General features: G+C 50.8%; 1 protein-coding gene across 1 annotated transcript in view; it reads left to right on the forward strand.

Moving 5' to 3' along the window:
• EHD1 (EH domain containing 1) overlaps positions 1 to 8,050 on the forward strand; it is a 35,822-nt gene extending 27,772 nt beyond the window's left edge. The window contains exons 4-5 of the mRNA XM_048856991.2: positions 3,796 to 3,960; positions 5,222 to 8,050. Coding sequence (XP_048712948.1) covers positions 3,796 to 3,960; positions 5,222 to 5,746 — 690 coding nt within the window. The 3' untranslated portion in view covers positions 5,747 to 8,050. The remainder of the gene's footprint in view (positions 1 to 3,795; positions 3,961 to 5,221) is intronic.
• The last annotated feature ends 4,948 nt before the right edge of the window (positions 8,051 to 12,998 follow it).

Consider the following 12,998-nt stretch of genomic DNA (forward strand, 5'->3'; position numbering starts at 1 on the left):
TTACCCCCAAATATATTTAGAGAGCAATTGGGTCCCCTCTTAGCCTTTGTTTTTTCAAAGGCTAACCAAGCACAGCTCTCGCTCTCCTTTTGTAAGATCTGCTCTTCATTCCCATGATCAGCCTAAGAGCCCTCCTCTGCATCTGGTCCAGTTTGGATTAATCTTTCTTGGATACTAGTTTGTAATAACTCTCCTTGTAGAGTTGTTAGTTTGAGTGGCCAGGCAAGATGCCCAGCACACACACGTTCTCTGACACTGACTCAGGCATTTCACTTAGAATGCCAGTAGACTCACTAACCAATTGCAGGAATAAGCTTTACATTGAATGTCTACTCCATCCCAGGCTGCATCTCTCAAAGTAAGTCTATGTACACTAGCCACCTGAAATGATGCTTTGGGAGGCAGTATGGGCTAGTAGCTAAGGTACCAAGTGGGAGTTGGAAAACTTGGGTTAAATGCCTGGCTGTGCCACTGACCTTGTGGGAGGGGAAGACTGCCCAGCTTAGTCCACTTGGCTTGAAAGCAGTTTGAGCATGTCTCAGGCTGGCATGTGACTAACTTGTAAGTTGATCCCTCCCCTGTAACTTGACTCTTTGAGTATAAAAATGACTTAATCCTGATTCTAATGTCACTGGTGTGACAGTAAAGACTGCCCCAGGCAGGATAGCATTCCCACAACCCACTCCTGGGAGTGGAGAAGCTCCATCCTTGTCCTGCCACACAACCACTTCAGGCATAAAAGCCACCACAGTGCAGCAACTTGTGGGGGAGGGGTAGAATATCTTACTATTAAATGAGCTGTGCCTACAAAGAGCAAGAATCCAGTTTCACCTGATAAGCATCTTAACCCTTCCAAGGTCTTAATGATCCCCACATGCCTTGCAGATGGAAGAAGGATTTGAAATCACTGCTGCTCTAAAAGTAGAAGTTTGAATATAACTCCAAATGAATCCAGGAAATGTGCCTGAGCAAGTCTTGCTGGCTTAGCAGGACTCTTCAAAGACTAAAGCAGGTCCTACACCCAAAGCACTACAGGAATTCCAGTCTGCTGCACTGGCAAAGCACTGTTAGTGTGCATGCAGCTACACTGGCAAAAGTGCTCTGTTGGTATAGCTCATTTCAGCCTTCCTGAGCAAAATAGGTTACTAAGTGTTTGGCAGGCTGGTGTAAGCTGCACCATGCCAAGTGCCAATCAAGTGGCACATCAGCATAGCTGTGTAAAACAGGTGTGATTTGCCAGCATAGCTACAGTGGCAGAAGTCAGTAGACCTGGGCTAAGAGGTGACTTGTCACTGTCTTTAAGGCCCTACATGAGGAAGAATTTTCTGATAGTAGGTGGCTCTTCAATCATGCAAAAAGCGGAATGAGATGAAGCAAGACATTCAAACCAGAAAGATGCAAATGTTTCACAGTGAGGGTGGGTGACTGTTGCAAGAACTGACCAAGAAATGTGGTGGATTCTCCATTAAGTGGGGTCTTAATAGACTGCATGTCACTCTAAGATGCTATAGCTTCAAACAAATTACAGGCTTCATATAGCTACGTGGAATTCTCACTCTTAAGTACTTTAGTGCCTTACAATCCTAAATATACCTGTGGCATCCTGGAGTCAGTGTGACTTAACTCCATTTTACAGATGGGGAAAACTGAATCAGAGCCAAAGTGACTTGTCTGAGGTCACCTAGTGTGACGTCAGTTGCAGGTCTCAAGTCCTAGGTTAGTGCTCTAACCAGTAAACCATCCTTTCTGTCTGGCCTTTTATGCAAGAGGCTGGGCTAGATCAAGAGTCTTCTGGCCTTAATCTCTGATGGCTTGGACTGGATGACTGCTCCATAGGCCATTACCCATTCAGACTCCAGTCTTAGGATAAAACTATCTAGAGTTCCTCAAGAACTGAAGTCTCAGTGAAAGACAATGGGCTTTAAGAAACTAAAGTCACTTAGATGCTCTTGAAAACTTGATCCCTAGGCTAGTACCAGTTAAGGCCACCTGGCATTCCATGGGGAATGAATTACTAGGTCTAACCTGGCACTTAAAAGACCTGGGTTTAAGTCTGGCTCTGATGTTGAGGCCCAGAAGGAAGAGACTTCTCCAGTTTCCCACATGTAAAATGGAGAGAATCCTTCTGTGATGCAGCAGGGAGTGGGGAGTGTTGACCTGGGAATGTTGCAGGGGAGTTTTACTGGGACTGTCTACATTGGGGATGGGAGACCTCTCCTTGAGGGAAGATACCTGAGCATGTAACATGAGAGCCCAGGAGGGGGGTTGGGGCCAGGTGACACCTTCTGCCCAGGAAACTGGCCAAAGGCTGGAGAAGGAACCAGGGGGAGTAGGGTGTGAGATGGCTGGAGGGGGTTTCAGTTGGGAGCTGGCTGTGGAAACAGAGGGAGCCCCAGGACTGGGGTCTAAGCTCCCTTCCCCACCCAGAAGGACTTGACTGAGGGGTCCTGGATGTACCTACAAGCTCTGCTTGGGACTGTTCCTCTCCTGCAATAAACCTTCAGTTTTACTGGCTGGCGAGTCATGGTGAATTGCAGGAAGTGGGGGTACAGGGCCCTGACTCCCCCACACTCCATGACAACTTCAGTAGTGAGGAAAAAAGCCATTGTGATGCTCAAATGCCCATATCGATATAGACAGGATTTCATGGGAAATGTTGAACAAGAGGCTGGGAAGCAAAGCCACTGCCACTGCGGGTCAGGAGTGAGGGGCACCAGCAGACCATGGCTACTCTTCCCCACAGGCTGGGACCTGAGGCAATGGTCCCTTGTGGGTACATAAGAACAACTATATTTGGTCAGACCAAAGGTCCAGCTAGCCCAGTATCCTGTCTTCCAGCAGTGGCCAATGCCACATGCCCCAGAGGAAATGAACACAACAGGTTATCATCAAGTGATCCATTCCCTGTCACCCATTCCCAGCTTCTGGCAAACAGAGGCTAGGAACACCATCCCTGCCCATCCTGGCTAATAGCCATGGATGGGTCCATCCTCCGTGAACGTAAGATGCATATGCAAGTAACAAACAATTCTAGATTTGGCCACCATATAAATACTAATGACACCCCACACTACAAACCCTCCTTTTGTTAAAATCAGTGGAAGTTCCCTACACCACAAGGGCCTGCATGACTTGGCCCAACAATGGGAGCTTTGCTTTCTAACACAGTAAAGGAAGGGGACATCTGAAAGCAGGAAGGCAAAAGTGACAGGTAAAAGTTTATGGCAGTGACTAAGGATCTTATTGTATCTACTGATGTACTGGCAAAAGTTGAACAAGAGAACCTTCCAAACATTTTCCTCCTCCAGTGAGAGGGGTTACATTCCCCAAGTAAAATACTCCCCGTCTTTACTCAAACGTCTGTCTCTTCCAAAATTCCTCACCCTTTCCAACTGATTTCCTTTAGATCCACCATGTTTCCTTCCCCAGCATCTGACGGAGGTTCCGTTAAGTGATTCTGTGCCTGCCCCGATGGGTGACCCTTCCCCACCCCTGTACCTCAGTTTCCCCTTTCTAAAGTGAGGATAAAGCTACTTGCCCCCTATAAGGAAGTACTCTTGAGATTGACTCATGGGTTTTGTGAAGTGAATAGGGTATCTTGGGGTTAGTGCCCACGAGTTCTATTCCTGGCACTGAGGGGAATGTGGTCAAGTGGGTTAGAGCAGCAGTGAGGCTGGGAGCAAGGATGCCTGGATTCTACTTCCTGCTCTGGGAAGGAATTGTGTCTGTATTAGGGCAGAGGAAGTGATATGCTGCCAACCAGGAATGGCAGCTCCTCTCTCTTCCTTTCCCTAGGTCCATGCCTACATAATCAGCTCTCTGAAGAAGGAGATGCCCAATGTGTTTGGGAAGGAGAGCAAAAAGAAGGAGCTGGTGAACAACCTCGGAGAGATCTACTTGAAGATTGAGCGGGAGCATCAGATCTCCCCTGGGGACTTCCCCAATCTGCGCAAGATGCAGGTGCAAAGCCATGCCTTGGTGGTGAGGGGGGGGCAGGGTCTGAAGTGCAGGGCCTTGTTAGGAGTTTTGGTCAGACATCTAGGCCCAGCCACTGATGCACCTGATACTAGCTAAGGACAACTTCTCACATGCCCCAGAGACTCCTGCTTGCTTGTGGCCTTATCTGGCTAGCCTCTGGCATGGAAGTGAATCCCATTAGTGCTGGCCCCTTCCCACCCCCCCACTATGGATGATTGGGACCGTCCCTGTCTTACCTGGTCCTCCTGCTGCACAGGTGATCTCCTGAAATTCCAGCTCAGAGTAGGGCCAAGACTTCATGTTTGAGACAGGGCATGAGCGATTCCCTCCATGCCACTGTTAAATCTAGCATGGCACTGATCCAGGTCAGTGGCTGGGCTTCTGTGGTAAACTGGAGGGGAAGTGCTCTGTGCTCTTGCCCTCCAGGACTGGGGTTCCTGGAAGCAGGGCTGATCTGAAAGGAAAGCTCTTCTCATGGGAAGAGCAGGGGGTGCTGGTAGCCAAAACTCCTGTGTGTCCCAGTGCTGGGAAGAGTGGAGTCTAGTGGGTTAGAGCAAGAGATGCAGGGAGTCCTAAATCCCAGCACTTAAAATACTACTTAGAACCATAGGCTAATCCCCTGTCTGGGATGACTTAAACCCCACTTCCTAAGAAAGGTGAACAGGCCTCCATGCAGGTCACACTATGGGCTGTTCTGGAGGAGACCCAAAGAAGCTGTCAGCTTTCTGTAGTTGTGGAGAGTCCCTGACTTCTTGCTTAGAAATAGTCTCTTCCCCATATGCCCTTGACAATAACTTACCATTCCCCATGGTGCAGTGTGCCACTTGGCAGCTGTCCTCCATCCCAGAGGTGGCTGCAGACTACTTTGCACACCACTTCTAACTTATAAAGCCAAAGGCCTTGGTGTCTGGGGTGAGGGTTGTATCCAGGGGTTAGGGGGGCAGGGGGACAAGTGGTCCAGGAGGGCACAGATGGATTGAGTGGGTGCAGCTCAAGGTGGGCACAGGGGATGGGTTGGGGATGGCCTGGTTTGGGAGCATATGGGGATTTTGGATGGGGGTGTTTCAGCCTGATTCATAGATGGATGGGATTGGGGGACAGCTTGGCATGGCTGGATGGGGGCAGGGACATATGGGCATTGAGGGATGGGTTGGAGTTGCTGGGTATTGGGTAGGATAGGGGAGCAGCCTGCTTCCAAGTGCCAAAGCACACACTGAATGCTGATCTCTGCCATCTTTCCCAGGAGCTCCTGCTGAGCCAAGACTTCAGCAAGTTCCAGCCCCTGAAGCTGAAGCTGTTGGACGCAGTGGACGACATGCTGGCCAATGACATTGCCCGGCTCATGGTGATGGTGCGGCAGGAAGAGTCTCAGATGCCCACCCAGGCGGTGAAGGGCGGGGCCTTTGAGGGCACTATGAATGGGCCCTTTGGCCATGGCTATGGGGAGGGGGCTGGCGAGGGCATTGATGACATTGAGTGGGTGGTGGGAAAGGACAAGCCCAGCTATGATGAGATCTTCTACACCCTCTCGCCTGTCAATGGTAAGATCACAGGCGCCAGTGCCAAGAAAGAGATGGTGAAATCAAAGTTGCCCAACACTGTCCTGGGCAAGATCTGGAAACTGGCTGATGTGGACAAAGATGGACTCTTAGATGATGAGGAGTTTGCACTGGCCAACCACTTGATCAAGGTGAAGCTAGAAGGGCATGAGCTGCCTGCAGAACTACCCCCCCATCTAGTGCCCCCCTCCAAACGCAGACCCGAATGACTCCCCAGCATCCTCTAAATGGAGGGGGGGGTGGGCAGCCAGATGCCTGGATTTCAACATCTAACTCTCCTAAAGATCCACAACCCCTGAGAGCTGGTGGACAGTTTGAATTTTGCTTCAAAAGGCACCGAATTTACACCTTCCTTCCAAATGCCCCCATCTATGGGAGTGATAAGATCTGAATGAAATCCTCAGACATGTCATATTGTGCACAAGAATGATATTTTTAATATATTCAAGGCTGCATTTTTGTTCCCCTTTATCTCTTGAGGTGCTGCTCCAGGAGCTGCTAATACAACTGGTTTGTCTTCCTAAGGTGTTGAATGAATGGCTCCTTGTGGCAGGGCAGCATAGCTGAGCTGCGAACATCAGTTCAATCCCCCTGCCTGGGAGTACTGTTCACAATGGAATCAGCTTCACCCTTGTGCTGGGATGGCACAACTCTGGTTCCCCCCACCCTCCAGCTGTCTGATTTTTCTGGGGGAGCAGGCACTAACTTCCCATGGTGGTGAAGCAGTTCTAATTCTCTTTGGAACATGGTCCAAACACATCAGGTCAGTTCTAAGCTGACTTCCCCCTATGTACAGAGCAGTTTTTATGCTAATGACCCAGGTGGTTGGTTTTAAGATAGAGGGTCATTTCTCCAGGGCTTTCTGATCTTCCCATATAGAAATGTTTACAAGTAAATGAGTGTTAATTATGCTTGGCTCCAGCTACCAAAAATGGAGACTAGTTAAAATTGGAGAGGGGCTCTTAAAGGAACATGGACAGACCTCTTTGGTGGGGGATCCCTGGTGCTGCTTGTTGTCTTTCACTCCTGGACTCCCCTTACAGAAGACAGCAAGTTGTCATACTTCCTTTGAATCCCACTCAAAGCCCTCACTTCCTTTCAGACACCTACTTCACTGACCTGGCTTCTTGTAAATTTCACAATCCACATCTCAGTTCTGAGAAGCCTGAATTTCTCAAACAGGAAGATAGTCTATTCTAGAGGCTGCCTCTTCCTTAAAACTTCACAGGTCTGACCTCACTGTCCCAAGCCATGTCTCCTCAGTTGCTCCAGTGCAGACTCTTCTGCTGTAGCATTTCCCTCTGGCTTTGCCCTGGTCTAAGATGTGCAAGGTATGGCCTAATCTGAGCCTGTTAATCCTCACCTTGTGTAACTGACGCACTTTGCACTGCATCACATGGTCAGATGTTCACCTCTAACTCTTTTCTGTCTAGAAACATTCATCCTGAGAAGCCTTGGAATTAAACTCAAGGTGGGTTAAAAACAGTTACTCTGGCAGCATGCTCCAGTCTGCTGATAGTGACTATCGCTAAACTCAGCCTGACTTTGTCAACCTCCAGGGCTAGATCTGGAACTGTTAGCAAAGAACTTATGGGAAAAGGGTGGCCCTGTTCCTGATTCACTGCTGCACAGGTGGTGACTGCGGTTCCTTAGGTTGCCTGAGTTTATTGGCCTTCTGTCAACTTCAGGGCCCTGCCAGCAGCCCTCAAACAACTCTCATCTGCTTGCAATTTTAACCATTCTCTCTACCAACACTGATTGATGACCTAGCCCAGACTGCAGCCTTCAGAGGCACCCACAGTTAAGTGCACTGAATCCTGCTGGGATTGGGCAGCCAATTTAGGCTGTTCTCAAACCCTCCATGCCAGAGCTTCCTATGAAGCAATGGCAGCACAGTGCTGGGAGAGGCCTAAAGGGTTTGCCACAACATCCTCCTGCCAGGCTGGGAGATTGGGGTGGGGGGGATGGTTAAAGTGGAGGCCTCTCCGTAAGAGATGTGCCTTATTCCTGTGGCTGTTGGAGTAGAGGCAACATCGATCAGTTGGGTTTCTCTTGGTGCTTTCACAGGCAAGCAGCCAAAAATGTTTTGCCTGGGATCCCTTATCAGCTGCTTAACAGCCTGGCTCTGCTCAACATGTACGTGGTTTGTGACTGACACCACTGATAGAGAATCAAAAGCTGTTTGGTATCAGGTTGCCGAAGGGGGTCCAGTATTTCTGGCTGAGTCCATGTGACAGTCAAGAGACTAAAGCTCTGATACTTCAGGTAACTGGCTAGAATGTTCCCAGCTTCCTGGCCTTCTCCATGTGGACTCTGCCAAAGGAGTATCAGACTTTAAGGACTGTGCTCTAACATCTGTTAACTATGTACATTACTTGTTTACTTCCTGTACAGTGAAGCAGTTCTCAGTGGGGGGATGGCCTCTCCCAGGCTTGTGCATCAGAAGAGGGAAGTGCACTCTGTTTAAGCCTGTCTAAATCTTTTTGAAACTATTAAAATGTATTTGCAAGTTCTGCAGCTCCTGAGTCTGCGTCCTGGGAAATGCCAGGGGAGGTGGCTTCGGAGCCTTCTTAAAGGGAATGCACCACATCTTAACAGAGTTGAACCTGTGCTGGCAAGAGCTGCTACCAACATGGGGCTCTTGCTGGAGTGTCTCCTGAGCTGATCTTCAATGCAGGCCTAAAACACCAGCCTAAACTTGACTCTGGACCCATATATAGGAGGTGGCCTTAACATTACATGGTTTCTGTTGGTGGAGGGAGAGGTGGCCTGTGTATTTCTCCCTATAAAGAGAAATGGGGGTCAGCTGACATGTACTTAGCTTAGTTTACCAGCTAGAAAGTTACTATGGGGGGAGGAGGGGGGAGAAGAGGAAGGAGGAGAGACTCCACTAAAGTCAGTGGCAGAGCTGGGAATAGAACCAGTGTGTCCTGTGTCTGATACCTTAACTGCTGAGATGCTACTTGCAGCCTAAATACAAGGGAAGGAGGATTATTCCTTCACCCACTTTAGAGATTTGGGGGGGAGGGAGAAACTGAGCCAGACTTGCCTGAAGGAAGCTGGGATTTTGAACCAAGTTCTCTGGCCTGCCAGTCTAGGGCCTTTAATCACAAGGCTACCTTGCCTCTCCCTTGTGCAATGTACCCCATGGAGAAATGTGCATCACTCCTTAAGTACAGTTAACTCTGCTCCTGAATGCAGCTGTTGTACCATGTTCCAGCCCCTGTAGTGGGGTGAAGATTCCACTGGGTGAGAGCAGTAAGGGGAGTGGGGAAGAGGATACAGCACAGAGATGGAGGGAAGAATTCAAGGGTGGGGAAACTTGATCAGACAAGAGCAGGATCTGCTGAGGAGCAGGCTCCGGCACAGTTGTGGTGTTGAGGGGTAGGAGTACAGGAGCCTGGGTTGTTTGGGGAGGGACAGACTTTAGGCAGTGTCTGTTTGCAAGCAAACAGTAGCTGTTGTCTGCCTACAGGAGGAAGCTGCTGATGCTCCTGACCTTCAGGGCTTGTGCCAGGGCATCTTCTTACTTCCTGGCATGATCAAGTGCCTGTGTGCATATGCCCTTCCTATCCCACAGCTTCCCTCCCTTCCTAGCTGGTGGAGGGGCTGGGATTTTCCTATGAGATCTGTTCTGCATCCTACTCAGTAGGCTTCCCTGGGCCCAGTCCCAGAGTGTTGATCCCTTCAACACCTAGCTCCTATTGTTACCAATTGTCCATTCTAACAGGTGGCTGGCAGGTTGTGTGTGTGGGGAGGAGGGGCTGCTATGCAGTGGGGGTAGTGTCGCTCTTTTCCTGGGGAGAGAGCAAAGTTTCCTCCTATCAGAGGGAAAGGATCCACACCTACTTAAGGTGAGAGTCTGCATGCGGGAGGGGGGGGGGGAATGGGGCACATGGCAGTGGGGGAGAAACTGCTGCCTGGGGTGGGGGTGGGGGGCAGAGAGGGAGAAGATGCTGCCTGCTGGGAGGGAATGGGCTACCTGCTGCTGGCTGCAATAGTAATGGGCTGGGGGGGGGGGGGGGGAGGAGACTGGTGCACAGCTGTTGCAGGGGGCAGTGGCATCAATGTTGAGACTCTCTGGGTGAGTTTTGGGGAGGGGCAAGATGCAGCTGCCCTTTGCTGGGTGGAATGTGGGAACAAATAGGGGGTGGAGGCTGCATGTAATGAGACTGGATCCTGCTGCATGGAATACAGTAAATGGGGGGAGGGTGGGATGCTGCTGCCCTCTGCTGGGTGGAATGGGTACTTGCACAGCTGTTCCAGAAGCCCTGTACAGCCAGTATCCAAGAGGGTGGAGACTCTGGGTCAAAGCTTACTCCTTTAAGAGCTGCAGAATCCAAGTCATGCCATCTTTGGCATGCAGCCCTGGATGCTGGTGTTCAGGTGGAAGGGTCTCTGTGCCCCTTTTTTTGCTGAAATGCAGCTGCCACTTGTCTGCAGGGAATTATGGCTTTAGGGCCTGATATTGGGGGTGGGGTGGGGGTAGTTTGGCACCAGCAGCCCTGAACAACTGTGGGTGGGGGATGTGTGAAGTGCTGCACTTTGCAGGGTTTAGAGGTCCACTCTGACTCTGGGGGCTTTTCAACTGAAGGAGGGTAGAATCCAGGATTGGGCCCTCCTGTTGAAAATAAAAGGGCCTGCTTGTACTGCACCCACTGGGAGTCTGGGGTGGGGACAGGCCTAGAGAGCAGAGGAAGATGGGAGAGCATGATCTCTCCTCTCTTGGCCATCTGATGTTCTCAAGGTTTCCATGCAAGTGCAGGTTAATCAAAATGCTTTGTGGAAATGTCTGTTTCACCAACTGTTGAAGTGGAGGGATGGGGGGAGAGTCAAACTCATGGAGACCCCCACATTCTAATTGGGTTTAGACTTTAGTATTTTAAATAGATTCTACTGTAATTTTCAACAGGCAGTACCGTATGTGTATTGTTTACATTAGTCAAAAAGTCCTTTTACTTTTGAGATGAAACACATGGTGATGGTCCTGAATCAAATATCCGTTTTGTGGGAAACTTTCTGAAATTTCAGCTTTTTTGCCCCACTTTGGAATGGGGGAAGTTTTGTAACAGTGGAATTTTATGCAGAGTGGAAGCTCTTAGAATGAGGTATTTTCACTAATTTGGTGAGGTCACTTCCTAGGCCAGAATTCCCCATGTATTCTCTAGGCTGGTAATTTGGGGGGGGGTTCCCTGCTCAAGGCTGGATTGCTTCTACAATCCAAAACTGCTAGTGAGTTGCTGTAGGATAAGAGATTCTAATATGTGCTTTTAAGTTTTAACCCCTTCCCTGCTGCTGACTGTCACCTCCTACTGTCAGCTGAACTGAGTCTCTGATTGATGGTTTTTTTTGCTGACCTTATGTCTATCCTCCTTAGGCCTTTGTAGGGAAGCCTAGCACTGGTGTGTGTGAGGGGTGTCCCAGTCATTAGATCTAGCTTTGCAGCATCTGCTGTGAGGTAAGTCTAATTATCAATGGCAGCAGTGAGAGTGGCTTGCCTGAAGACAAGCGCCAGTGTCTGGTGAAAGAAGGAATAGAACCCAGAGTCCTGACTGCCAGCCCACTGCTTTCACTAGGAGGAGACTTTGCCACCTCGCTGTAGAGCCTTCCCAGACAGAGTTTTGGGTCAGATGAGCTGCGTGGGAATGGTATCAGTTGGTGCTGCTCTAGCATCATGCCCTGTCTCCTAATGACTGGGCACAGCGTTCATTGGTCGCTTTCTGCTGTGGTGCCCTGATGGCAGGGAGAAGTCTCTCTCACTTCCTCGAATTGCCAGTTGGGAGGGGGATGGAGTCTGGGCTTGGAATAGACCCTTGAGCTTCCTTGGGTTAGCTTGGTCTTAATCCAATAACCTGCCTTTAATTCAGTCATCCAGCAGGGGGTAGTGCTGCTTCATGTAAGCTTCTCCACCTCCCCACCCCATATCCCTGCCATGGCCTCTGGTTAAACTGTGTAAGGAAATCTCACTGCTATTGGGCCTATGCAGCTTGGTGTGATGGGGGACCCCAGTCAGGTTGGGGAGAGCAGACTATGCAGCACTTGGCACCCTGAGGGGCCCCAGTCTCTGTTGTGGCTTCTAGGTGCTTTCACAACATAAAATGGAGCCTAGGAGCTAGTGCAAGAGATTGGAACCTAGGACACCTGGGTTCTATTCCTGCCTCTGCCCCAGATGCCCTGAGAGAACTCAAATGAGTCCCTCTCTCCATCCCTTCCCCCACCATACAATGGCTATTTCTTATCCCCCCTTTCATCTGTTCAGACTGCAAGCTCGAATGGCATGCTTGGGGCACTGATCTGAGTTAGGGTTCTTTAGATGTTGCCTTGATAATAATGTACATGCCACGGTGGGGCACTAAGTGCCAGTTGGTGCCTCTAGGCCAGTGTTTCTCTGCCTATTTACCATTGTGAGCCACATACGCAGGTTTCTGTTTTAATCTGTATGGCCCTGAGGATGTCACATGGGCCACAAATGTGTGCTGATTGGGTCACAAGCAGCCCATGGTGGGCTGTGGGTTGAGAACACACTGTGGGCTCTAGCAGTAGCAGGATAGGGGCTAGAGAGGGCTGCATTGGCCTTAATAGCTGAACAGCTGTCTGCCCCTTGCCCGGGTGGGGAGCTGAGAGGGGTCTGCCTGAGACCCTCCACTTTGCTCCCAGCCCCAGACTGGTCACAGTCCAACACCAGTTTCTTTCAGTGCTTCCTGACCCAGTGTGAGATGAATTTGCTGGGTCTCATCTGGGTTCCCCGGGAGGCAGGGGTCTATCTCAGCCTGGCCCTCATGGGCGGGGGGGGGGGGTGGGCTGGCTCCTCCATGGCAGAGCAGAGGTGGGGAGAACAAGCATATGCCATACCTCGCTCCTGCCATCTTCCTCTTTTTCATTCTAATCTTAATCTCTCTCCTCCTCTGTCTTTTCCTTTCTCCCTCCAGGGGCTCTCCTGTCTGTCCATCCACCCCTAGCCCTGGCTGGCTGTCGCTCCCCCTCACCTCTTCATCCCTCTCTTGAGCCAGGCTTCCCTGAGCCTCTCCCTGTTCGCAGCTTTGGCTCTCCAGCCATCCCCCTGCCCACCCCCTCTAGTTTCCATTGCCCTCTTCCATCTATCCATCCCTCTGCACGTGCGCCCCTCTCTCCTGCCATCCATCTGTCCATTCCTCCCCATGCACACCTTTCTCTCCTCTTCCCACCCCACCCCCCGCCCGGCTCCTGTCTGTCCGTCCGCCTCCCTACACATCCGTCTGTCCCTCTCCATTCCTTCTCCTGTCTTTCTCCAGCCTCGGGGGGGCGTGGAGCTGTCAGAGCACATCTGGCACAGCTGGCCCCGCCCCTTCCCCACCTGGCCCAGGTGTCGGTAGCTCCCTCCCCATTGGGGGCCGGCCGGCAGGGGCGGGGCCCGGGCCCGGGCTGCGGGGAGTGGGGAAGGGCAGGCAGGCAGCGAGGCTGGAGCGGCCGGAGTGGGGCAGC

The sequence above is a fragment of the Caretta caretta genome, chromosome 7 (assembly GCF_965140235.1).
Source record: "Caretta caretta isolate rCarCar2 chromosome 7, rCarCar1.hap1, whole genome shotgun sequence".
NCBI lineage: Eukaryota > Metazoa > Chordata > Testudines > Cheloniidae > Caretta > Caretta caretta.